The following is a 24,768-nucleotide window of genomic DNA, read 5'->3' as shown; positions in this document are numbered from 1 at the left end:
CGCTCGCCGGGGGCCCGGGGGGGCCAGACCCCCTCACCGCCAGCTCCTCCAGGCACTTCTCCAGGCTGCGGAGCGGGCAGCTCTCCACCGGCGCCTCCGGTATAACTGCAAAAGCAAATTCCAGTCCCCGGCCCCCCCCAGCAGCCGGACACGGCCGGGAGCAGGGGGCCAGGGGGACGCCCAGATCCCCGGTACCGGACACCCGCACCCCCTCGCCCCCTCGCCAGCGTCCCCAGCCCTGCAGCTCACCCGCTGCACGCACCGTCCCCGGCTCCACCGCGAGGCTCCGCCAGCCCCCGGCTCCTGGCACGGCCCAGCTCCACGGGGGCCGGGGTCTGCCGGGGGGCTCATCCTGCGGGCAGGCGGGCCGGCCCCGGGGAGACCCCCGCTCCGCAGTGACGCCTGTGCTGGCATCAGGAGAAACCCCCGGTCGGGGCTGGGTGCTCCCGGGGCGCTGGCACCGGACCCTCGGCCCAGCCTTTCCCAGGCACGGCCGGGGGGTGCAGCCCCCACCCCGCCACGGCTCAGCGCTTGGCTCCCCCAGAGCCCGCGCACCGCCGGGACGCAGCCGGGTCCCCGACGGCGCTGCCTGGGCCGGCGGGGGCTACGAGGCGGCCTCGCCTCCAGCACCCTTGCGCCCCCGCCATCGCGCGCCGCCGGGCACCCTGCGTCCCTGGTGTCCGGCAGGGCAGGACCGGGCTCTCACCCACCCGGCACAGCCCCGGTGCTCACCGCCTGCGCCCGTCTGCTCAGAGCCCGCCGCCACGTCCACGCTGCCGGCAGCACCCGGCTCCGCACCGGCCGTGGGGCCACCGAAGAGAAACTCGGGGATCTCCTTCACCAGCCGCACCAGGGCGCTGAGGGCCGGGCTGCCGGGGGGGCCTGGGGGACAGGGGAGGTGGGGGTGCCGGGAAGGGCAGCCCCCCCCCAGCCGCCAGCCGCCGAGCTCTCCGCGGCCGGAGGAGCGGAACCCCCGCACCGTCCCCGCTCCGGCTGGGACAAGCACTGTGGCGGGGCCCTACCGAGGGAGGCCAGCAGCCGGGATGTCCCCTCCGTCACCTCCCGGTGCAGGTCCCGCTGCCATTCCTCCAGCAGCTCCCACTCCTCCGCCGAGAACCGGACCGCCACGTCCTCGAACGTCACTGGCGCCTGTGGGGACGTGACCGGGGGGTCCCTGCCCAGCCCCTGCCGGGGCAGCAGAGCCGGGAATAAACGGCGTGTCTGCGGGGAACGGGGACGCGCTCGCCAATGCTGCGGGGACGCGCCGTGGGGCTGGGGAGCAGAGCCACCCTGCCGGGGCAGAGCGGGATCCGGCGGGTGCTGGGTACAGGACGAAGCCACCGTCCCCAGGAGCACCCGGAGCGCCCGAGCCCCTCGCGGAGCCGTGCCAGGCGGCGGCAGGACCCCCAGCCGGGCCCGAGGTGTGTGGGGACGGCGGGTGTGAGCGGCCGCGCCGGGGTCCGGGGTTGGCACGTGGCCGGGAACGGGCGTGCTGCTGCGCCCGTCGCGCGCGGGCGTGGAGCGAAGGCATGCCGGCACGCTTCCCGGCACGCTTGCTGGCAGGTCCCTGCGCGCTTCATGCTCCGTCGGGGAGGACGTGAGGTAACCTGCCCTGACACCCTGGTATTTGCAGCAGGGGTCACGTCGTCCGACATTTCCCTCCCCGCACCGGCTGGGCGGGGGCCCGACGCCACGCGCGACGGTCGCTCTCGGCTCCGTGCCACCGTGCCCGTCCCGCCGACGTCAACCACGCAGGGACTTGCCAAGACACCGCTGCCTTGAGCAGCGCCGGAGGGAGACAGTTCGCAGCCCCGCCGCGGCGTTCGCCCCCTCCCGCTCCCAGCCCTGTCCCGAGGAGCGGGGACCCCCCCTCCCCGCGGCCTCCGAGCGAGGGGCGTGCGTGGCCGCGGGCGACGACGGGCTTTGCCACCGGCCCTCCCCGGCGGCTCGTCCCTCCGGCACGGCAAAACCAGGCCCGGCACACGCACGTGGGGGTGCTTCAGCCCCTCCGGCCCGGGGAGGGGACCCCCCGGGGGGGCCGGGGCTCCCCTGGAGCTCCGTGGGGGGACAGAGCTGACACCCTGGACGCACGCCCCGGCCGGCCCTCGCCGTGCGCCGAGCAGGGGGGGGCGAGGACCGGCCCCCAGATCACAGCGGCCCCCCCGACTCCGGGGCTGCTCCCCCCGCTTTGCGCGTTCGGCCCCCGCTCCTCGGGGTGGCCCCGGGCGCGGCGGGAGCGAGGCCACCCCGGGGGGACGGTGACCCCCGGGGACGGGCAGAGCCGGCAGCGCCCCAGCCCCGCGCGCCCGCCAGACCCTCTCCAGAGCCGCCCCGGAGGGGCTGCCCTCCCCGGTGCTCTCCCCCTCCCCGGTGCTCTCCCTCCCCGGGGCTCTCCCCTCCCCGGTGCTCTCCCCTCCCCGGTGCTCCCCTCCCCGGTGCTCTCCTCGATCCCGGTGCTCCCTCCCTGGTGCTTCCCCATCCCGGTGCTCTCCCCCTCCCCGGTGCTCCCCTCCCCGGTGCTCTCCCCCTCCCCGGTGCTCCCCCATCCCAGTGCTCCCCTCCCCGGTGCTCCCGCATCGCGGTTCTCTCCCCCATCCCGGTGCTCCCTCCCCGGTGCTCCCCCATCGCGGTTCTCTCCCCCATCCCGGTGCTCCCCTCCCCGGTGCTCCCCCATCCCAGTGCTCCCCCATCCCGGTGCTCTCCCCCATCCCGGTGCTCCCCTCCCGGTGCTCCCCCATCCCGGTGCTCTCCCCATCCCGGTGCTCCCTCCCCGGTGCTCTCCCCCTCCCCGGTGCTCTCCCTCTCCCCGGTGCTCTCCCCCTCCCCGGTGCTCCCCTCCCCAGTGCTCCCCCATCGCGGTTCTCTCCTCGATCCCGGTGCTCCCCTCCCTGGTGCTCCCCCATCCCAGTGCTCCCCCATCGCGGTTCTCTCCTCGATCCCGGTGCTCCCCCATCCCGGTGCTCTCCCCCATCCCGGTGCTCCCGCATCCCGGTGCTCCCCCATCCCGGTGCTCCCCTCCCCGGTGCTCCCGCATCCCGGTTCTCTCCCCCATCCCGGTGCTCCCCTCCCCGGTCCTCCCCCATCCCGGTGCTCTCCCCCATCCCGGTGCTCCCCCCCGCCCGGTGCTCTCCCGGTCCTACCTGCCGAGGCGCGGCCATGGCTCGGCGGCGCGGGTCCGGTGCCCGCTCCGGTACGGCGGGCAGCGCGGAGCAGTCCCGCTCCCGCTTCCCCGCTCCCGGTTCCCGGCGGAGCAGGGCTGGAGCTGCCGCCCGCCCCCGCGCACGGCTCGGAGCGGGACCGCGGCGCCCCGCAGCCCCGGTCCGGTGCCCCCGCTCCGCCCCTCGGCGGGGCAGTGCCGCTGCCGCTGCCGGTGCCGGTGCCGGTGCCGGTGCCGGTGCCCGGGAGGTCCCTCAGAGGGGTGGGGGCTCGGGCAGGTCCCGCGGGGCTCGGGGGTGCGGGGGCACCGTGGCACCGGGGGACCGGCACGGGGGGTCCGGCGGGGGCTGTGGGGCTGGGTTCGGTGGCACCGGGGGTCTGGGTTCGGTGGCACCGGGGGCCCCGCGGGAGTCTACGGGATCGGGGGGTCGGTGGCACCGGGGGACCGGCACAGTCAATGTTGTCCCGGGGTCGGCGGTACCGGGGGTTCCGGGACAGTCTACGGGGTCCGGGGGTCGGTGGCACCGGGGGCTCCGGGGGTGGGTGGCACCGGGGGTCGGTGGCACGGGAGGACCGGGGCAGGCTATGGGGGGCCGGGTCAGTGGCACCGGGGGACCGGGACAGCCAATGGGGTGCGGGGGGGTGGGTGGCACCGGGGTCGCCCGCCCCGCCCCGGGGCCATGGCCCCGCCTCGCCGCGCCTCCTCCTCCCGACCGCCAGGGGGCGCCCCCCGCTCCGCGAGGCCCCGCCCCCGCAGGCGTCACGTCCTGCCGGCCCGGCGGGCGGCGCTGCCGCGGGGCGCGCGGGGCCGGTGGCGGCGGTGGCGGCGGCCATGTCCCGCCGGGGCCCCGCTCAGGTGAGGGCCGCGCCCGGAGGCCGCAGGGTCCCGCGGGCCGGGCCTGCCCGGGCCCAGCGCCGGGACGGGCCCCGCCGGCCGCGGGGGAGCGCGGGAACGGGGCGGGGGGGTCCCCCAGGGGTGCCGGTCCCGGGGGCGGGGGGGTCTCCCGGGGATGGGGGCGGGGGGGGCAGCCGGGGTCTGGCGGATCCCCTGGGGGATGGGGGGCCTTGGGGGGGGCCACGAGCGGGTCCCCAGGCCCCGACCGCCCTTGGGCCGGGGCCCCCCCCGCTGCCCTTCACCTCTCGCCCCCAGGACTCGGGCACCCCCAGGCGCAAGGCGGTGCGGGCCATGGGGCCGCGGGCCGCGGCGGGGCAGGCGGAGGCCCAGCAGCTGCAGGAGCTGCGGAGCCGGACGGAGAGGGCCGAGCGGAGGCTGCTGGCCTGCGAGAACCTGGTCGGGGAGCTGGGCAGCAACCTGGCCGCCCTGGGCAGCCTCCTGCAGGAGTACGGGCAGCTCCAGCAGCGGCTGGACAACGTGGAGAACCTGCTGAAGAACAGGAACTTCTGGATCCTGCGGCTGCCCCCCGGCTCCCGGGGCGAGGTCCCCAAGGTAACGGCGTCCGGCCTGGCCCCTGGAAGCACCGGTGCCACCACCGTGGCTGTGGAGGGGGTTTAGGAGATGCCAGAGCGATCTTGGCAGCGGGCTCGGGCGGCCGAGCACCTGCGAGTCCCGGGCTTGCCGCGCGCAAGCCCTGATCTGGCCAGGCACGCTTTGCTCTGTGCCTGCCCTGAGCTCCGGCAACCAAAGCTCACGCGCCCGTGCGTGGTTTCCAGTTATCTAACCGCATCGGAAGTCACCAAGCGCGTAATACTTGTGATTCCAGGTACCGGTCACGTTCGATGACATTTCGGTGTACTTCAACGAGCAGGAGTGGGAGAGACTGGACCGCTGGCAGAAGGATCTGTACAGGGCCGTGATGAGGGGGAACTACGAGACGCTGATCTCCCTGGGTAAGGCACCGGGTTTGCGCCTCTGGACGAGCTTCTCTTGGGGGTAGGCTGGACTGCTTCCACCGCAGCCCGACTGGTGGTCTGCTTCAGGGGGGCTGGACGCCTGTGGCTAGCAGAACCTCTCCTGGGCAGTCAGACCCAGGCGTTCTCCCTCCTTCCTGCTTGTAAAGCGATAAACAATGTAAGAGATATCTGTAGTAAATAACAGCAGCGATAGCAGTACAAGCGATAGCGATTATAAAAGGTATCCACGTGGGACGCTGTTCCTAATGACCATGTAAGCAGATTGCAGGGTCAGGGAACCATCGTGATGTTCCAGCACAGTTCAGGAATTATCGGGGTGAAGTTTGATAATTGCATCTTGAACTAGTTCTTGTTTTCTGTCTACTTAGCTCCTGTGTAGGGTGACAGGGACGTTTCCATGTGCCTTGGTAAAGAACTAACCTAATCGTGCTCGGCCTTTCTAAGGGCACCCGACGTGTTCTGGGATGATTTGGGCTGTAAGATCTTCCCCACCAAAAGCTGTTTCTTGGGCATGACTAGTAACGTGCTGGTCTGTGCAGCTACTGAAGCTGAGGCTTCACGTTTCTCAATAATATTTTGTAGAAACAGAACACACCTGTTCCTGTCATGGTCCATCTGACCCAGACATCTCTACAGAGTGGGAAGTTTTCTGTCCCTACTCCAGGCAGACAGCTCAGAAGAGTTGCTCTTCACATCGCTGCTAAAGTTGAAATGGGAGGAAAATGTTAAAGATGAAGCCTTTCCCTCTCCTTTGAGATGTTTAGTTCCTGTTCTGTTACTTAGATTCTCTCTGCACTTGAGCTACAGCTGTGCTCATGGGCGGATCCTGCCGTAGGGCCGAGAAGGCAGCACCAGCTTTCCGCTTAGAGCGTGGATAATATATTTGCACCTGTCCGTACTGCCGGCGAGATCTGGGGTTAGGGAGAGAAGGGTCGCTCTGAGAGTTCGACAGCATGAAGCTGCAGCCAGTTCCTAACAACACGCTGTCCTCTGCTCCTCTGCCCCGTGAGCAGACTATGCTGTGTCCAAGCCTGACATCCTGTCCCGGATCGAGAGGGATGAAGAGCTCTGTGTCACAGACGGCCAGGAGCCCCTGCAGACACACGTCAAAGACGGCCAGGAGCCCCCGCAGACACGTATCGGAGACGGCCAGGAGCCCCCGCAGGCATGTACCAGAGAAGGTCAGGAGCCCCCGCAGACACCAGAAGAGATGGGCCAGATGGAAGAGGCTTTGGGAGAAGATGAGGTTCCCAAGGAAGCTGGCACAGGTAAGTTAGGTGGGTGCCAGGAGAAGGTGGCAGTTCCTGTCTCGGCTTTGTCATGAGATCTCCAAGAAGCGTCTTTGTTAGAAACGAATCGCTCTGAGGGCCTGTTGACTGTATGGACCAAACCTCCACGGAGTACCTGGAGTCTGTCTTCCAAGAGGAATGTTTATGCTTGGTCAGATGAATCCCATGGAGGAAAAACAGACAAAGCCTGTCAGGAGGGGCTGGGATGGAGCCTGGAGTGGTGGGATGGACCTCTTGTGATCCCTTCCAGTCCTGTTTCTGGGCAGTTCGGCAATCCTTCTTCACCTGGTTGCGTGCGTGAGCCCTAGGGCTTCCAAAGACTTCCAAAGTCGCTCCTGCTTGCCTTGGTGAGAGAGGAGGCGTGGTGGGAAGTGACAGATTTGGGCACCTGCAGTGGGAGGAGGAGGCTGGAGCAGCTCTGCTAGCGCTGGGAGGAGCAGAAGCAGTCAGGATTGCCTTGGGGCATGGCATGGGAGGAGAGCTGGAAAAATCAGTTGTTAAGGGTGCAAAGACTGGGCAAGAAAGGCAGGAGACACTGGAAAGGGACGGGCAGACCCTGAGAGAGCCAAGGGAAGAAGAAACGTGCGGGCAGAGCTGTGATGGAGAGCTCTTCCCTGCAGGACTGAGGGGCTGGGGGTTAAAGAAGCCCCAGGAGAGGCTGGGCGAGCACGGGAGGGGGCAGAGGGCAGGGCAGGCTCTGTCCTCTGGGAATGTTACCCAGAACCGATACGAGCCCCAAGTGTGTGTTTGGGGGTTTGTTTGTCAAGTGCTCCAGGGAAGAGAGGAAAAAGATGTTGTGTAGACAGAGGCTCTCCCTCTCCTTTGAGATTTTTAGTTCCTGTTCTGTTACTTAGATTCTCTCTGCACTTGAGCTACAGCTGTGCTCATGGGCGGATCCTGCCGTAGGGCCGAGAAGGCAGCACCAGCTTTCCGCTTAGAGCGTGGATAATATATTTGCGCCTGTCCGTACTGCCGGCGAGATCTGGGGTTAGGGAGAGAAGGGTCGCTCTGAGAGTTCGACAGCATGAAGCTGCAGCCAGTTCCTAACAACACGCTGTCCTCTGCTCCTCTGCCCCGTGAGCAGACTATGCTGTGTCCAAGCCTGACATCCTGTCCCGGATCGAGAGGGATGAAGAGCTCTGCGTCACAGACGGCCAGGAGCCCCCGCAGACACACGTCAAAGACGGCCAGGAGCCCCCGCAGACACCAGAAGAGAAGGACCAGAAGGAGGAGGCGTTGGGAGAAGATGAAGTCCCCCTGGCAGCTGGCACAGGTAAGTTAGGTGGGCGCCAGGAGGACTTGCTTCCCTGGGCCGTTGCCGGCCCAGCTCTCTCAGGAGGTCTCCCAGCAGCATCTGTGGGAGGGGGCATGGCAGGTCACCGTGCTTAAGAGGAGCATCGCCAGGGAAAAGCAGAAGCTTTGGGGTGCGTTGTCAAGGTGCTGCCAGGAAAAATGGAAGGGGTTCAAGGACCTGAACACAAGGCAGTGTGGGAATGGTACCTGTGGAGCTGGTGGGGAGGTTTAGGAGGGATGAGGTTGCTCTGCATGCAGCACCCTGGTGTCTTTCCTCCCAGCCCTCCCTCTGCTTTTGGTCCTTGTGTGTGGTTTCACTCCAGTTCCTTCTAACACCTCACATGCTTTCCATAGAATTGTTTAGGTTGGAAAAGACCTTTAAGGTCATTGAGTCCAACCGTTAACCCAGCGCTGCCAAGCCCACCACTAAACTATGTCCCCGAGCACCACGTCCACATGGCTTTTAAATACCTCCAGGGACGGGGACTCCACCACTTCCCTGGGCAGCCTGTGCCAGTGCTTGGCGACCCTTTTGGTGAAGAAATCATTCCTAATATCCAATCTAACCCTCCCTTGGCGCAACATGTCATGGCTTCTTGAGCCACAGCTTTCTCTGTCTCTTCTGCACGCTCCCAGCACATGTCCGGTGAGCATCACACCAAAGCAGGAAGATGTGAGCTCTCCACAGGTGATTAAAATTGCTCTTCTCTGGAAACAGAACTGCCCATCCTGGTGATGAATGTCATGTCCCTGAGTGCACAAAAAGCGGAGTTGCGCAGGGAAGATCAGCCTGAGACAGAGATGGAAGAGGACCCGGCTGAGTCCAGCACCGGTGAGTCACCCGGTGCAGGGGAGACACGGGGCCATGCAGGCAGGAAGCAGCTCCCAGCTCGCTAACATGCCTGAAATACGGAGGGAGAAGAAAGTTTCAGACCTCTTTATTACTGAGCAAGGGAGGGGGCTGGTGTTGGGCGTTTCAGCCCTGTCACCTCTGCGGAAAGAACAACAGTCCAGTTGGGGTTCCTTCTATCAGAAATTGGGGGAGAGCTGGTAGCAGTAGCATGCTTCCTTCCTCCAGCTCTGCTGCATTATGGTAGAGCTGGCCCTGAGCTCAGGTTGCCTAACGCTTCCCGTGGCACGGCCCTCTTCTCCGTGCCGGAATCAGAGGGAGCAGGGGGTGTAGGAAGGGGGGGCAGCCGTCTGCAGACACCCACTGTTCTGGTCCTGAAGCTTTGCCAAGCTAACACGCAGAGCGCTTTCCTCCTCCAGGGACTCGGAGCCTGTGTTTCTGGCACCGGTGTGCAGAGTTAAACGGCACGGCTTCTGGGCATGGCTTGCACCGCCTGAATGGCCTGGCTGCAGCAGGGGTGCGGAGAGTTCACCAAAACCCTTGGCGTTGCACAGCCCTCACGGGAGCCGGTTTGCCTGCAGCGTTTGGCGTTTGCTGGCAGTCCCCAGCTTGACAAAAGTGAAGAGCCTGAAGTACTGCAGGCTGTCGCTCTTCAGTGACCTTTTTTCCTGCTACGTCTTGTGGCCATCGTTGGTGTTGGGGTTTTAGAGGTGGATCCCTCTGTGCCACGGGTCCTGATGGCACTGCAGCAGCCCACAGCCTGGTTCTTCCTGGGAGCAAGAGATCTGCCCCCTGAGACCACGCTGGGTTGCTCAGGGCACGCGGGCAGGGTGCTGTGGTGGCACCCACGCCTTTCCAGACTGCGTTCTCAGATTTGTCGGTAGCTCCTTTACTGCTAAAAGCCTGCTCAGCGCTTTGGGGCTTAACCACAACCTGGGTCTGTCCTGGGCGCGTGAATGACCGATGCCTGTGTTGTTCTGTTTCAGAGGAAGGTTTTTTACTGGGAAATGAAATGGCCTGTGAAGGGGCTTCTCCTGAAAACGTCAAGGTGAAGGAAGAGGAACCCAAGGGGCTGCAAGAGGTTTCTGCACCCTCTCCTGGCCCAGAGATCCAGCAGTGCCCCAAAAGTGAGCAGGCCAAGGCCAAGAGCAAGAAGAAGCCAAGCAGGTGCGCGAGCAGCAGTCTGCTGATGGGCAACTGTCGGCGCGGCTACGTGCGTGAGTGGTCGCACCCCTGCACCGAGTGCGGGAAGCGTTTCCGTCTGAAAATCAACCTCATCATCCACCAGCGGAGCCACGCCAAAGAGGGGCCCTACGAATGCACGATGTGCGAGATCAGCTTCGCGGACAAACGCCACCTGGACCTTCACCAGAGCATCCACATAAAAGACAGGGCCTTTGGGGCCAAGGTCTGGGGGAATGTCCACCCAGAGCTGAGGATCCGGCCGAGGAGGAAGTTCTGCGGGGTTTTTTGCGGAGGTGCCCACAGCCTGGGCAACGGGACGTATGCTGGGGGCCCCTGGCTGGGCCAGGCCAAGGAGCTGGACAGAGGGAGCCTGTCCAGCGCGTGTTTCTCCCGACAGCAGAGTCCTAAGTCTCGTAGGAAATCTGTGGTGAAATGCAGTCATTGCAAAAAGATTCTCTCTTGCACCTTTTCCCTTCAGCGGCACCTGCAGACCCACGCGGGGGACAGGCCGTATTGCTGCACCGCCTGCAAGAAATGCTTCACCCGCAAAACTCACCTCTTGCGCCATGAGAAAATACACAGCCGCCAGAAAGCCCTGGCTGCGCTCCAACAGCCCCCCGTGGCCCAGCCCACGACTGTCGTGCCAGCGCCCCGGCAGCCCCAGCCACAAGGAGCCCCGGAGATGCCCGTGGGTGGGAGCGTTCCTCGCTCACCAGCCCAGGCATCCGAGAGAAACGTTAGCCCTGTGGCCGCCACAGCCAAAGCAGTTCCGGGAAACGTGCTCCTGCTCAGTCCTGTGGAACTCAGACCGCCAGACAAGAACTGCCACGTCCACGGCTGGGGTGGGAGAGCCGTCCAGCCTGTGGTTAGACTAGGAAATAGGGCAGCGGTTTCGGGGGTGACGGAGAAATGACACCAGGAGAGATCCAAACTGCTTGTGTCCCTGGAGAGAAACTGTGAGCGTTGATTTTGCACATGGTGGGGCACTGGGGTTGTGAACCATCTGTCCGCTGGATTTTAGGAGCTTTCCTGAATTGTAGAAGGAATCAAAAGCTTGGATACCACCATAGAGAGCAAATTACAGAAGCCTCCAGTGATCCAAAATGCTTTACCATTCCTCAGACTCTCGTGTCTGCTGGCTGATGCATGAAATTTTCCCAAGCTGACCTTCCTGGGAGGTTACCAGGTACGTCTGCTGCAGCCCAGCGAGAGGAATCGCAAACAGCAGCTGAGGTCACCCGTTACGTGATGCTGCAGCTGACCCCTTGCATTTGGAAATACAATTACACACGATGAAGGGGATGGAGAGAAGGGAATCAAGCTGGCGAGCCGGGCGGGATTCCCAAGGGGCTCTTCACTTCACCAACAAAGTTTCTTGACCAAGACGCCGGATGAAGAGAGCGTGGCATCTCCGAGACCCCATCGCGTCCTGGCCATGCTTGTCTAATAACCCACCCTGGTGAGGAAGCTGCTAACCCCTCGATCAGGTGGGGAACACCTGAGCGTTGCACTGGAAGATACGTAGAACAAATCAAACCCCAATATTTTCTGCTTGCGAGGGTGCTGCGGGCGTTTCCGAGGTCCCAGCAGCGCTCCTTCCTTCAACGAGGCCAGCCCGCGAGAGCCAGAAGCACCCATGAGAGTTAAGAGAGTTAATTCCCTCAGGACCAGCCTGCACAGATGGAGAGTCACTTTAGAAATACTTCATGGGTAAGATTGCCCCTGCGCCGCAGCAGCAGTCCACGCGAGGACCCCTCCTTGGGGCTCAGGCGTGCCGGCTGCCGCACACCGACGCTGGCTCTTGCGTGGGAGCAGCCCTTCCGTTCGGCCCCGCTGCGGAAGGAAGCCCCCGCTCTCCAAACTGCAGGTCGTCTCCTTTAGTCACGTGCAAAATCCCACCGTAACTAATCCTATGGAAGACTAGTTCTGCTAGCTACCTCAGATGTCTTGCGGAGTGAGACCTGCCCAGAGGCAGACGGGTAACTGGAGCCCGGTAAGCGATGAAAGCCGGGTCAGGTGTGGCTCCGGTGGCCCCAGGAACCACTTGAACTGCGTGTGTCCATGGCCAGAGCCCTGCGTGCGTCACGTGCACTGCTGGGAAGCACGACTCATGCAGAGAGAGAGGAAATCGGTCCTGGTGGCATTGCCGTGCGGCCCACACGGAGCAGCTGTTAGGACTCTTGAGTTTAGTTTCCTGGGTTTTGTTGTTTTTGGTTTTTTTTTTCACTGAGTTGTTTGATGTAGTCACTTGACATCACTAAGTCTCTGTCCCTCTCCGAGCAGGGAGCATGGGGAACCAGTTTGTTTATCAGATTTTTCATTCCTGGCCACTCACGATGGGCTGCAGGGGAGACTGCTGCAGGCAGCGGGCTTTGGGCACCGAGGAAACGCCCGTGCCATGTCCTGGTGTAATCCTCAGCGCCGAGCGGTGCTCGGCCACCTCCCTGCCCCGCGGGAGGGACAGCAGCGTCAGAGCTGCTCCTTGGGGACACACATGACATCCCACTGCCCCTGTGGGCCAGTTTCTCACTTGATTGCTGTCCCCCGGGATTGCAGCGTGCCTGGACTGTTGCGTTAGCCATGAGGGGGTGACGGTGGCAGACGGGTCGGCCCCGTGTCCCCAGAGGGACGGCGCTGCCTGCTTCCAAGCCCTGTAGGATACAGGGATGGCTGATGCCTTAGCGTCGTGCGGTGAGGGTGGGTCTGGCAGCACGCCGGCCTCTAGCCTGCGCTCCGGCGCGGCACAGCGGCACGGGCTGTACTGACCGAGCTGGTTATCCCTGCCCGGGTAGAGATCCCAGCGACCCCCAGTTGATCCCAGCGACACAGGGCATCAGTCAGCTGGTGTGACGGTATCGCTGGTCGGCAATACTGCCCTGGCCGGCGCGGGTGGCCTGGAGGGGCCGGCCTCTCCCTCGGGCCGACTGCCGCAACCGGGGCATTTCTAAAGCTGTTGTGACTGGGACCAGCGTTTCCTATGAAATCCCAGATCCCGTTCTCAGGCTATGGAATCAATAAAGTATTTGTCTGTACATCTGCCTGGTTTGGGGGGACCGAGCTGGCACCCTCACGCACGGCTGGTGAGGGAGTAACCTGGATGGGCGCAGGCAGAGCGAAGCAAAGGGCAGCTCCAGCCTGGGGGGCCCACGGGGGTCATTGCCGGCAGCTCCGTCACCCCCTTTGGCGTATGGTGGCCAGCCAAGAGCCCGGGGAACGTCCCAAAGGTGGACGTGTGGGGAAGGCAGGGGGTTCATCCGCCATTGCAGCTGGGCTGGGAGGGCAGTGGGGGCCGGGGGACCCCCGAGACCCTGGGTCTGACCTCCCTCCCTCTGAGGAGCCCCCGAGCCGCCTCTGTGGCTACACAGGGCCATGCTCTGGCCCTCTGCCGCCGTTCTGGGCCTCACTGGACACCCCCCAGTACGTCCCAGTCCCTTGCACTAGGCCCAGCACCCTGGTGTGTGCCCCAGGGCCAGGCACGGGGGCAGGATCCTCCCCCAGCAGCCCCAGCGCTCTGCCCGGAGCAGCCCAGGCTGCCGGGGCCCCCCAGCTCCCGCCACCCACCGGGCTGCGCTGCCTGCGCACGACATGGCCGCCGAAGCCGTGGGGGTGCCCTCAGTGGATATGGCCACCACGACCTCAGCCCACGGCGGTGGCCGTGCTGCGTGAGGGTGGAGCTGCAGGTAGGGGTGTCCCCGGGGTGTTGCTACCCACCACTGTCCCCCAGCGTGTCCCCCCAGGATGCCACCATCACCCTGGGTGGCCCCAGGGAGCGCCCTGGGATTGTCACCCACGCACCCCAGGGACGTCATCGTAACCTCTGGCTGGGGACCCCCCGGGCAAGCGCTGCCTTGCCCCAGGGTGCCGCTGCCTGCGAGTGCTGCCCCTGGGGAGCCCCAGGGCTGGGGTGGTCCCACCGGTGGACTCGGGCTGCTGGGCCCCGCAGAGCCGTGCTGAGCGCTCCCACGTGGGGACAAACACAGCGGGCGCAGGGGGCTGAGCCTTGGGGACACCCCGACCCCGGGGCTTGGCGCGGCCCCGTGCCAGCCCAGCCCCACCGCGGCAGTTGCCACATGGGGACCGTGACCAGGAAGGTCAAACCCTCCGCAGGCAGGAGGATGAGCGGCCAAAGGGACTGGGGAAGGGCAGGCGATGGAGCGGGCAGGGCTGCAGGCAGGGCTGCAGGCAGGAGGGAGGTATCACTGCCCTCCCAGCATGCTCGCAGCACTGCCAGGGGCCTGGATCCCCCAGAGTGGGGCTGCGATGGGCAGCTCCACATTCCCATCAGGCAGCTCCGCATTGCCGTGGGGCGGCTCCGCATTCCTCCCCTCGTGGCCGAGCAGGCAGCCGCCCCGTCCTTCTCCTCCCCGGGACTGGCGTGCAGGCCAGGGCCCCGTCACACTCAGGCTCCTGGTTTGCATTAATTGCGAGGACTCACCCCCAGGATGCCCGATGCCGCCTGGACGGGCCGGGGCGAGGACCAGGCTCTCCGTCCGCCCTCCCCCCGCCCCCAGAGCAAAGGGCCTGGCACCGTCGCAGGCGACGGGAAGCAGCGGGTGACGGTGGGGACACGGGGAGGCTGCCCGTGGCGTGCCGAGCGGGAGCTGCACACCTGCCTGCACCCACGGGAGAGGCGTACATTATAACTCACAGGGCCACGTACCCTTCGCCGGGTGGAGGCGGCACGCTGCCAGCCCCCGAGCCTGCCCCTCGCCGACACCCCAGGGCGCAACAGGAGACCGCGTCAGCCCAGTCTTTTATCCGAGTCTCTTCCCGGCTCGCCCGATGACCCCGGCTGCTGCCCAGCCACAGCAGCCCCTCCTCGGGCCTCCGAATGCCCCCACGCCACCTCCACGCTGGTAGTGTTTAAATAACCCTGAGTTCAACCGCTCCACTCCCCGCTCCCCCATACCGACACAGCTGCTCCTCAGCCGAATCCCCCTTCCACGGGGCAGCGGCACAACCCGGCTCGGCCCCGGCTGCTGAACCTCCTCCACTGCCTCTGGGGCCAGTCTCTTCACCCATCGCACGTTTCCCTGCTTGCGCAGCACATCAGCCTGCCTCTGTCCTCTTCCTCCTGGAGACCCAGGTGGTACAGAGCCCCACGGCGGTGCAGAGAGCCCCACGGCATTGTGGAGAGCCCCACGGTGGTGCCACGAGCCCCATGGCATTGCAGAGAGCCCCGTGGCAGTGCAACGAGCCCCGCAGCAGTGCAACACCAGCCGCCTGCTGTGTCCCGTCGTCGCAGGCTGCTGCACCTCTGCGGAGCAGCCTGGAGAAATGCCGCCCCTTCCCTTCTCCAGCCCTCGCGCTACGGATTATCCTGGGTCAAAGCTTTGCAGGGGCTGGTCTCCTGTTTGTGGTTCGGCAAGCTGATGGCAGGAGAGCTGGCAACAGCGTGGACCTTCTGGTGGTGGTTCAGAGACTGTCGGTGCCGGAAACTCTTGCTGCAGCCGTTGCACTGGAAGGGCCGCTGCTGGGTGTGCCGGCGCTGGTGCTCCTCCAGCGACGCTTTCTGGGGGAAGCTCTCCGCGCACTCGATGCAGCGGTAGAGCCGCTCCCCGGCGGCGCTGGCCCGCGCGGGCCGGCCTGCCCACCCGCCCCGCAGCTGCACCCCGTGGATGCGCTGGTGCTTCTGGAGGTGATGCTTCTGGATGAAGCCCTTGCCGCAGGCGGGGCAGCGGTAGGGACGCTCCCCGGTGTGGATGCGGTAGTGCTTGTTGAGGTTGGACTTCTCGTTGAAGCTCTTCCCGCAGGCAGGGCACTGGAAGGGCCGCTCGCCCGTGTGCAGGCGTTGGTGCCGCAGCAGCGCGGCGTGGTGGGCCAGGCTCTTCCCGCAGGCCGTGCAGATGAAGGAACCGTTGCTCTTCCTCGCCTGGCTCTGCTGCCGCGCCAGGAGGTTGCGCTTCAGCCGGACGCTCTTCCAGCCCAGCGGGAGCGCGCGGGGCTCTTCCCCCACAGCACAGGGACGATGCTCCTCTGAGCTGGGCTGCGACGAGGCCGCCTCTGCTGTGGTGTCTTCTCCCAGCGGCATTCCCTGGGGCAGGGCGAACGGCTGGTCAGTCCCCATGCCGAGCACATGCTCTGTTGGGAAGGGCAAGCCCGGGGCAGGGTGAGCCTCCACCGGCACCACCACGGGCTTAAATTCAGGCTGAGCAGTCCCGTGTTTGCAGAACTCCCCTAAGCCCTCTCCTGCTGCCTTCTCCTCGTCCAAGGCAGCATGGCTCTCCCAGGGCACCAGCTGCTCCTGGCTCAGGGGAACCTCCTCTTCCAGTCTCCCTGCGGGTGCCTGCGGCAGAGCCAGGATTTCAGATCCCTCCTCCTGGGGCTGCTGCTCTTCTGTCTTGATCACGATCTTCTCACCTGCTGAGAGACAGCAATTCATTCCCGGCAAGGAAAGCTCTCCCATGGCCGCAGCCCCCGTGCAGGAGCGGGAGCTGAGCTTCCCCTGCAGCACGTTGCTGAGACGAACCAGAAATTGCGCTGTTAGAAAGGGAGCAGGGAGGTTTTACCGAGAGCAAAGCGGGAGAAGGACACATGAGGTGGAGGGTGCGTTGGCACCTCTTGGGGGTTATCTGCGTATCTCGTTGGACCTCAGGGACATTTGATGGACTGACAATATAATAGTCGTAAAGAAACCAAACCAGAGGAAACGTGAAGGCAAAGTTGAGGCTGCAGAGTCCTCTGTCCTGGAAGGAACTTTGTCAGGAATGGCAGAGGTTAGGTGCGCGAATCTGGGGAAAAGGATCAAAGCAAAACCTTCCAGGAGCAGGAGGGAGCGTCTGTCTGCAGGCATACAGCCGCAGAGCCACCCTCGCGCTAAGCCTTGCCCCACGTCTCCCTATTTTCCGCTCTTTTTTGGCCAGGGAGCTCTTCTGGGCTTAAAGATTTGGTCTTAAAAGTTTTAAGGAGGCCCCAGTCACATGGCTTAAATTCCCAACAGCTTCTGACCCCACGGAAGTCTGGAAACGCTCCCTGCAGGGACGTGATCGGTTCCGCCGGCCCCGTCTCTAGCGGGAGCAGCAGGGGCCCTGTAGCAGGCCAGCGGGCAGGCTCCAACCCCCTCACTTTGTGGGCAGGCAGCAGCGGCGTGCGGCCTTCACTGCTGAGCAGCCGCTGTGACTCACCGCCACCAAGGTGCCCCGACACTGCTCCCTTCTCCGGCAGTCCGTGGGTCCTCGTACCCGAATCCTCCCTGTCCTTGGCCGGCGGCAGCAGAGCGGGTTTGGAGCTGGCGTCCCCAGGCCCTGGGAAGGAGGAAGCAGCGGTACGAACTGCTGACGCTGGGGACCAGCACCAGTTGCCCTCGGTAAAGGGCTGCTCTCGCACAGCGGGAGCTGTGGGGTGCTCGGAGGGGTCCTGGGCTCCCAGAGCAGCAGCTCAGGTTTCCCAGGAGCATCAGAGCAAGCAGGCTGGTGTCAGCCAAACCAGGCAAATGATTTCAGTTACCCCAGGAAGAAGTGACTGTCGGGCACTCATCAGCCTTTAAAATTTCAGCCAAAAATAATTAGTGCTAAAATTTAGGACTGTCTGCAGCAAATCCCTACAGGGTGGTGCATGTACGGCCCGTGTCCTGGCAGAAAACGGTGCAGGAACGCAGGCTGCAGGACACAGCATGGGCACGTCACCTGAAATCCCCACCACGTCCTGTCCTGACCGCGCGGGGAGGGCTCTCCTCTGCTCCTGCAGACGCCGTGCTGAGTCCCAGGACTCCAGTGGACACCCGCTCCTCCTGCAGTGCTCCTGCTCACGGGGGCAAAGCCTCGCAGGGCAAGTCAGGGCTGACAGAGGGCCAAATCCTGGCAGTGTCTGAGTGCCGGCACTGACAGCACTGCTGTGTTGGCAAGATGAGGTGTTCTTTGGATGCAGAGGGTGACATGAAGCACAGTTGTCACCCATAACCAAGGGGCACCAAACCTTAAAGTGTAAAGGCGTCACCTCACTACCTTTTCTCCCCCAAACGCCCCGACACCACAGCAGCCTACAAGCAGTCGTAAGCTGGATTCAGCCCAGGGGATGATAACGTGTCTGACACCCAGGTAGAGACCGATCCTCACCAAGAGAGACCACAGCCTCGTAGCTCCCCTTCATCGCGATCCTGTAGAGCTCCTTCTGCCGGCTGTCCGAGCTCCCCCACTCCTGCTCCGGCAAAGTGGCTGCATCATCCTCGCACGCCGCTGGCACCTGAAACCGCAGGAGGCACCACTTTGGCGCTTCCCCACCTTGTCCGTCTCCCAAGCCCCACCGCTTCCCCAGGAAAGCAGACTGCGGTGTAACGCAGCGCAGGTCCAGAGCTCCTACGGAAAGGAGCCGTGTCACAGCCTGAACCCGGGGAACAATTTCAAAACGGCAGAGCGAGGCTCACTTTCTGCTCCTCCTTTTCACTGGGGACAGGGAAGAGCGGGAAGTCTCCAGCTGCTGCCGTGGCGTGCCGGCTCTCAAGGAACAGCACCGGAGGGGCCGCGTCCACGCTGCTCTGCGCAGCTCCCCACGAGAGCCAATGCCGCAGCTCACCAGCTGCACGGTCGCCTGGGGCACATGCCCATTACCTTGGGCACGTCCCCGTTAGCTGGGGCTCACTTCTGTTACCTGGGGCTTGTCCCTGTTACCCTGGGCACATCTCCATTAGTTGAGGCACATCCCTGTTAGCTGGGGTTTGTCCCCATTACCTTGGGGACATCGCTCTTGGCTGGGGCTCGTCTCCGTTTGTCACCTGGGGCATGTCCCCGTCACCTTGGGCGCATTCCCATTAGCTGGGGCTTGTCCCTGTTCGTTACCTTGGGCACGTCCCCGTTACCTGGGGCTCATCCCCGTTACCTTGGGCGTGTCCTCATTAACTGGGGCTTGTGCCCATTACCTTGGGCACGTCCCCGTTACCTTGGGCTTGTCCCCATTACCTTGGGTACATTCCTGTTAGCCGGGGCTTGTCCCCCTTCATCACCTTGGGCACATCCCCATTACCTTGGGCACATTCCCATTAGCTGGGGCTTGTCCCTGTTCGTTACCTTGGGCACGTCCCCGTTACCTGGGGCTCATCCCCGTTACCTGGGGCTCGTCCCCGTTACCTTGGGTACATTCCTGTTAGCCGGGGCTTGTCCCCCTTCATCACCTTGGGCACGTCCCCGTTACCTTGGGTACATTCCTGTTAGCCGGGGCTTGTCCCCCTTCATCACCTTGGGCACGTCCCCGTTACCTGGGGCTCATCCCCGTTACCTCGGGCATGCTCCTGTTAGCAGGGGCTTGTCCCTGTCCGTCACTGCGGGCACGTCCCCTTTAGCTGGGGCTCGTCCCCGTTACCCGGGGCTCGTCCCCGTTACCTTGGGCTCGTCCCCGCCGGGGCCCGGGCCGGGTCTGGGGGCCCAGCGGCTGCGGTGCTGGAGCTGGCGCTCGACGTGCTCCAGCCGCCGCGTGTTCTCCTGCACCAGGGCGGCCAGGGCGGCCCACTTGCGCTCCAGCCGGCTGCCGAAGTCCAGCACCGCCTTCTCCAGCCCCGTCACCTTCTTCTCGGCCGTCTCCGCTCTCCCCTCCAGGCTCAGCAGCCTCAGGGCCTGCGACTCCACCTTCCGCTCCACCGCCTGCACCGCCGCCACCACCGTCCACAGCGAGATCTCGGGCACCGCCGCCGGCTTGTCCCCCTCGGGGCCGGGGAGGGGGCCGTGGGGCTGCGGCGGGAGCGGCTGCCAGGCCTCGGGCCCCCACTCGGGCTCCTGTCGCGGGGAGGAGAGGGGATGAACGGCTGCCCCGGGGCGGCGCTGGGGCCGGTGGGGCGGCGCTGGGGCCGGTGGGGCCGCGGTACCGGCGGGCCCGTCCCCTCCCTCCCCTCACAGCGGCGCAGGGCCCGGCCGGGCCTCCCCGCCCGCAGCGCGGCGCCGCGGGCCGACGCCGAGCCTCGCCGGCAGCGGGGCCGGGGCCGCTCCCCTCCGCCCGGTGCTCGCGGTGGCGGTGGGTTGAGGGGAGCCGCCGCCGCCGCCGCCTCCCGCCCGCCCCCCGTACCTGAGCGGGGCCCCAGCGGGCCATGGCCGCCCGCGCTGCCGCCGCCGCCGCGCCACAGCGCCCCCTGGCGGCCCGCCCGCAGCGCCGCCCGCCCGCCCGCCCTCCCCGCCCCGGTGCCCGCCGCACCCCCCGTCCCATCCCCATCCCCACACCGGGCCCGTCGTTTCACCCCGCGACCCCCCCGCCAGCCGGTGCTCCTCCGGCCTCCATCGCATCCCAGCGGGAGGCCCCCGCCGGCGTTCCCGCTGCACGCAGCGCTCCCCGGGGACGGGCAGGGACCCCCCCCCCGGAGCCGGAGGAAGCCGCGGTTCAGCCGTGGGAAGCATCCCCGATTTCTACAGCATCTATTGGCGTTCTCCAGAAAAGGCACGAGTCCTCGGCCGCAGCAGCACCCGCTCCCGGCGTCCCACCCGCCCCACCGGGGCTCGGGAACAAGGAGCGACCCGCGCACCCAGGGTCCGCGTGGGCAGGGCTGGGCGCCCTCCGTCCCCGCGGCAGGGCGCGAGGAGCTGGGCGACGCTGCCCGTGCGCCAGCCTTCGTCCAACCCGCTGGCACCCGCAGTCAAAGGAGGGCAAGAGGAGAAGGTCCGACGGCGTCCTCCTGTCCCCGGGAGGACACCTCCCGGCTTCCCACCCCCTCTTCTGCTACACTTCCCGCTTCCCGTGTCCCTGCCCGCGCTTAAACGGGTGCCGCCGGCATCGGCAGCGGGTCCCCGCAGGGGTACGGCCTCTCCTGCCGCACGTGGATCCTCTGGTGCACGTTCAGGTGGTAGTGCCGCTTGAACGTCTTCTGGCACACGCCGCACTGGTAGGGCCGCTCGCCCGTGTGGGTCCGGTGGTGGCGGACAAACTCGGAGGCCCAAGTGAAGCTGCGGTTGCAGCAGGGACAGAGGATGAGGTGGTGGTTAGTGTGCTGGTGCAGGATCAGAAAGCTCTGGCTGGAGAAGTTCTCCATGCATTCGTTGCACGTATACATCATTTTCCCCGGCGACAGCGGGTACCCCTTGGGGCTGCGCTTCCCCCACACCGTGCCGCAGTCCCTGCTCGGGGCTAGGGGCTGGGCGGCCGGGCACGGGGCCTGGCTGGAGCACTCCTCCGCCTCCAAGGGCTGGCAGAACCCTTTGGACGTCCGGGCCTGTAGGTGACGCTGGATTTTCTTCTTGGACATGAAGCTCCGGTCACAGTGCGTGCAGATGTAGGGCACCCAGTTGCTGTGGCTCCGCTGGTGGATGACGAGGTTGATCTTCAGCAGAAAGCTTTTCCTGCACACGGGGCAGGAATAGAATTTCTCCCGGGTGGAGTTTCGCTGGCAGGCAGCAGTCCGGCCCACGCAGGAGCCCTCCACGGGCTCTCCCGGGGCGGCGACCGCGCAGCTGGGATCTGCCTGTGCCGTTGCTCTGCAGACTTCTGGTATCGCCTCCCTCCCCGGCTCTTTGGGAATGTCTGCTGCCGGACCCTGGCCACCGTTCCCCGAATCCTTCACGTCCTCCTCTTCCAGACCCTTCAAGGGCATTTCAGGCACTGCCGGCTTCTCCGCAGCAACCTCCTCCGGCGGTACCTCCGTTGGGATCCCCACCTCCGCATCTGCTGGAAATTTTTCAGAACCCGAACATCACTCTTCCATGCGGTTTTGAGGACGAGGCAGAAACGGCAAAAGCCTTTCCTCCCGCCCCCGCCTCGCCTCCCACACCCTCCCCAGCCAGCAGCCAGCACAAATCTTGGCCCCGTTCTCCCCTTCTAGCTCAGCGTCTTCACACCCGGACTGCTACAGCTCATCCCTGCCGACATCCCAAGGGCGGTTTGAGATGACAAATGTCACTTAGGCGGGATGGGGGGAAGTCTAACAGAAACACTGGGGCTCGTCCTTGGAAGCAAATCGACGGGGTGGGCTGGGTCACACCATGCCATGCCTCGTCCTTTACGGTTTCAAGGCTGGCAGCAGGATTTACTGCCAGAATCCTTTCTCGGCCTGTCTGAATCGTGTAAAACCCTGTCCTGAAAGCCCCAGGCCCAGAGAGAGCCCTGCGCAAACCTCCTGCTGCTCTCTGAGCATGCCGGCGCTCCTCGAGGCTGACGGCCCCGCCAAGGAGGGATGAAGGGCTCTGTCCCAGTACCTGCTGCGGGGGGAGGCGATGGAGACCGGTTCAGATTCACCGCTTCACGGCAACACGTGGAGAGAGGGTAGGAAGGGGAGGGGGTTGGCTGGCTGACATCTGCTGGGACAGCGGTGGCTTTGTGAGGGACACGTGCTGCGAAGGCAAGAGGAGCGATGATGATACTGGGTGAGATACAGCCAGGCGGGGGCCCAGGATCCCTCCCATCAGCTGGGTTTGCCAGCCACTCACGTGCACTGCAGTTCACTGCGACCGCCAGGCTCCTGCTCTCCTCCGGGTCCCTACAGCCCCCCTCACAAGACTCCTTTGTCTTCACCTCCAGCAGACCATCATCATCGCTCGCACAGCTTGGGCGGTCCAGCTCTGGGGAGGAGAAGGGCACTCGGCTTTACCGGCAGCCAGCTGGGAGCTCTGAGGAGCACGCACAGGGGCGGGCATCCCCCCCTCCCAGGCCCTCAGGGCATCAGGATCTCTGCAGCACACAGCAGCTGCTGGGTCAGGGGAGGGTTTGCAGGCTATCGATGAGTCCCAGCACACGTTCCCTGTGTCCTCTCCCAGCACAGACCGCCCACAGCCATCACGGCAGACACCTCAATCCCTGTGGCTGAGGGCAGGGACTGCAATCGGCCCCGTAAGCGGCCAGGAGCCAGGATCCCGGCACAGAAGAAACTCGGTGTCACGCACCTACAGCTGGCTCCAAGGACACATCTGTTCCCTCCAGGCCGGACTCCGCCGGCGTGCACGGCTCTTCTCCTCTTTCGATCCGAGATAAGAGTTCAGGCTTGGATAGGGCACAGTCTGTTCAAGGGCAAGACAGACATCAGAGGCAAGATGCGACAGCGTCTTTGCGGGTGCACCCACAGCCTGTCAACACAGAGTCAGTACCAGCCCAGAAAAACTTCACCGCCAACCGGGGCAGCGTCGGTGCTGGCACACGGGGAGTTACGGACACAGACAGGGACCAGCAGGCAGCACTTCTAGGGGGGAATCTGAAAAGCACCCTCTGGCATGTCTGACAACCCCCCCCAGCAACAACTGCAAGAAAATCCATCCCTGCTCTGTGTGGGGGAAATCCCTGCTACAGAAACCCTCTGTTCTCCCAGAAATTCACCTTACAGGTAGGAAAATACCCTGAAGCACAAAAAGAGAATTGTAAGGCTCTTGATATAACGTTAGCGCAGGTATACCTGCCCGCAGCTCCGTAGCCTGCCTCACTACCTGTCTCTGCTCCAAACCACCACGTATCGGTACTGCTGCTCCTCACCAGCCAGGAGCTCGGCCAGCCCAAGCAGGCAGCGCCGGGTGAGGATGAACGGCTGACGCGCCCCACTGCGACAAGAGGCACTGCCACGAGTTCCCTGCCCTGCTCTGGGATTATGCTCACCCCTCGCCTCCTTCCTCAGCGCTTTTGCTCTGGCTTCTCGGGCTGCGCTTGCAGAGGAGTCCCATGGCAAGAGGGGGCGGCCCTGGCTGGGAAGTCCAGGCCCCTGCTCCATCATCTGAGCACTGGAAAGAATTAATTACGAGCACGAGGCCCTGGCTGGGCTAAGCGGGGTGTCATAGAATCATTTAGGATGGAAAAGACCTTTAAGATCATCGAGTCCAACCAGACTTTTTGGAAAGCTCATTTCCAGAAGCACCCCAAATGCTGCCCCATGAGATCTTCTCCCCTGCCTAGCTCTCCCCCTGCGGCCAGGGAGCGCGACCAGCCTCGGTCCCCACGCCAGGACAAACAGACGGCACGCTGACAGGAAACCACACGAGGATCTAGAGAGACGTGGAAGAAGGAATTTCTGTGATGACAAGCCCGGGAGCTCAGTGTACCTGTTCTCCAAGAGGAGAAGACACCGAGCACTTACTACCCCCTCCTGCGTGTACCTGCCAACCTCCGACCGCTGCCAGAGGGGACAGGGAATTGAGAGGATCATTTGAGGGCTGGAGACCCCAGTGAAACGCAAAGAGGCAGAAAAGTAACCCTGAGAGAGCTCCCTGGGCAGCGACGGCAGCTGCCAAACCAGTGCAAACGGAGCCTACACAGGGACACCAGCGTCTCATAGTTGCTCTCCATCACGGTCCTGTACAGCTCCTTCTGCCCATCGTCCAGGCTTGCCCACTCCTGCCTGCTGAAGTGCACCGCGACGTCCTCGAAAGTCACCGGCACCTGGGAGCACAGGGGCTGGGCTGTAGGAGGGGGTAGCTCCCCCCCAAACAGCTCCCAGCCCCTCAGACATCAACCCCCAGCCCTTCAACAGCCCAAAAAGCAGCTCCCCAACAGCCCCCATAAGGAGTGCTATATGCTCCCCCCCAACCGGCTCCCGGCCCCCCAGCAGCCTCATGAGCAGCCCACCGGATTGACCCACAGTCTCCTAAAAGCCACCTCAGCCCCCTCAGCCACCCCCAAGCAGCTCCCAGCCCCTCAACAGCCCCAGAAGCGACCCCCAGGCTCACTCGCGGCCCCCTCAACCTCCCAGCAGCCCCGTCCGCGGCCCCACAGGCTCACCCCCAGCCCCCAAGCCACCCCTCAGCCCCACAAGGGCCCCGTAAGTGACCCCCAGGCCCGCTTCCAGCCCCCAGCGCCCCCAACAGCCCCTAAGCGGCCCCACGGCTGACTACCAGCCCCCAGCCCCCTCGGCCCTACAACGGCCCCACAAGCGACACCCCCCCGGCTCACCCCTGCCCCCGCGAGCGGTCCCCGGGCTCATCCCGCGCCCCCGGCCCCCGACCCGCTCCATACAGCGGGGAGCTGCAGCGCCCAGGGGGGCCCGTCCCGCAGCGCCGCCTCCGCCCGCTTCAGCCGCCGCTCCAGCGCCTCGAGGCGGCCGTGCAGCTCCGCCATGGCCCCCGCCGCGGCCGCGGGGACGGGCGAGGCCAGGGCAGCCCGCGCCGCCGCCCCCGGCCCGCCCTCCCGCCGCCAAGACGGGCGCCACCGCCGCCCGCCGCGCCACACAGCGCCCCCTGCCGGCCAGGCGGCGCCGTGCACCGCCCTCCCCCCGGTGCCCTGCCGGGTGGGGGGGGGGGG

The 24,768-nt window shown here is 65.2% G+C and overlaps 3 protein-coding genes across 7 annotated transcripts; 1 reads left to right on the top strand and 2 right to left on the bottom strand.

Moving 5' to 3' along the window:
- The first annotated feature begins 3,900 nt into the window (after nt 1-3,900).
- On the top strand, nt 3,901-12,677 carry LOC140648637 (zinc finger protein 212-like). Of its 2 annotated transcripts, XM_072854958.1 has the most exons (7): nt 3,901-4,012; nt 4,307-4,603; nt 4,878-5,004; nt 6,042-6,296; nt 7,402-7,590; nt 8,329-8,442; nt 9,447-12,677. In XM_072854958.1, exons 1-7 carry the CDS (start codon nt 3,989-3,991, stop codon nt 10,556-10,558), a joined length of 2,118 nt encoding a protein of 705 aa, XP_072711059.1. In that variant the 5' UTR covers nt 3,901-3,988; the 3' UTR covers nt 10,559-12,677. The 2 variants fall into 2 exon arrangements, with proteins under 2 accessions (XP_072711059.1, XP_072711060.1); XM_072854959.1 differs by lacking the exon at nt 6,042-6,296.
- Nucleotides 8,548-19,692, bottom strand: LOC140648643 (zinc finger protein 212-like). 2 transcript variants are annotated; one of them, XM_072854974.1, is made up of 5 exons: nt 19,636-19,692; nt 18,960-19,349; nt 17,700-17,826; nt 16,770-16,889; nt 8,548-16,008 (listed from the first exon to the last, which is right to left on the bottom strand). In XM_072854974.1, exons 1-5 carry the CDS (start codon nt 19,657-19,659, stop codon nt 14,954-14,956), a joined length of 1,716 nt encoding a protein of 571 aa, XP_072711075.1. In that variant the 5' UTR covers nt 19,660-19,692; the 3' UTR covers nt 8,548-14,953. The 2 variants fall into 2 exon arrangements, with proteins under 2 accessions (XP_072711075.1, XP_072711076.1); XM_072854975.1 differs by having other exon boundaries at nt 8,548-16,005.
- A 156-nt stretch (nt 19,693-19,848) lies between these two features.
- LOC140648646 (zinc finger protein 783-like) lies at nt 19,849-24,682 on the bottom strand. 3 transcript variants are annotated; one of them, XM_072854980.1, is made up of 6 exons: nt 24,484-24,682; nt 23,784-23,910; nt 22,434-22,547; nt 21,981-22,112; nt 21,750-21,884; nt 19,849-21,219 (listed from the first exon to the last, which is right to left on the bottom strand). In XM_072854980.1, exons 1-6 carry the CDS (start codon nt 24,583-24,585, stop codon nt 20,315-20,317), a joined length of 1,515 nt encoding a protein of 504 aa, XP_072711081.1. In that variant the 5' UTR covers nt 24,586-24,682; the 3' UTR covers nt 19,849-20,314. The 3 variants fall into 3 exon arrangements, with proteins under 3 accessions (XP_072711081.1, XP_072711082.1, XP_072711080.1); XM_072854979.1 differs by having other exon boundaries at nt 19,851-21,222; XM_072854981.1 differs by lacking the exons at nt 23,784-23,910; nt 24,484-24,682 and adding an exon at nt 23,134-23,668 and having other exon boundaries at nt 19,850-21,222.
- Between the last annotated feature and the right edge of the window lie 86 nt (nt 24,683-24,768).

This window comes from Ciconia boyciana, chromosome 2 (genome assembly GCF_034638445.1).
Source record: "Ciconia boyciana chromosome 2, ASM3463844v1, whole genome shotgun sequence".
Taxonomy (NCBI): Eukaryota; Metazoa; Chordata; class Aves; order Ciconiiformes; family Ciconiidae; genus Ciconia; species Ciconia boyciana.
Note: the sequence above shows the minus strand (reverse complement) of the source record. Positions and strands in the feature narration are given on the sequence as shown.

Coding starts and splice junctions, on each gene's coding strand:
- LOC140648637 (XM_072854958.1), top strand. CDS start 3,989: ATGTCCCGCCGGGGCCCCGCTCAG. Junction 4,604..4,877: donor CCCGGGGCGAGGTCCCCAAG/GTAACGGCGTCC, acceptor TTGTGATTCCAG/GTACCGGTCACGTTCGATGA. Junction 8,443..9,446: donor CCCGGCTGAGTCCAGCACCG/GTGAGTCACCCG, acceptor GTTCTGTTTCAG/AGGAAGGTTTTTTACTGGGA.
- LOC140648643 (XM_072854974.1), bottom strand. CDS start 19,659: ATGGCCCGCTGGGGCCCCGCTCAG. Junction 17,827..18,959: donor CCGGCGGGGACGAGCCCAAG/GTAACGGGGACG, acceptor CTGCGGTTTCAG/GTGCCAGCGGCGTGCGAGGA. Junction 16,890..17,699: donor CGAGGCTGTGGTCTCTCTTG/GTGAGGATCGGT, acceptor CCTCCTTCCCAG/GGCCTGGGGACGCCAGCTCC.
- LOC140648646 (XM_072854979.1), bottom strand. CDS start 24,585: ATGGCGGAGCTGCACGGCCGCCTCGAGGCGCTGGAGCGGCGGCTGAAG. Junction 22,113..22,433: donor GTCCTTGGAGCCAGCTGTAG/GTGCGTGACACC, acceptor TCTCCTCCCCAG/AGCTGGACCGCCCAAGCTGT. Junction 21,223..21,749: donor ATCGCCTCCCCCCGCAGCAG/GTACTGGGACAG, acceptor AAAAATTTCCAG/CAGATGCGGAGGTGGGGATC.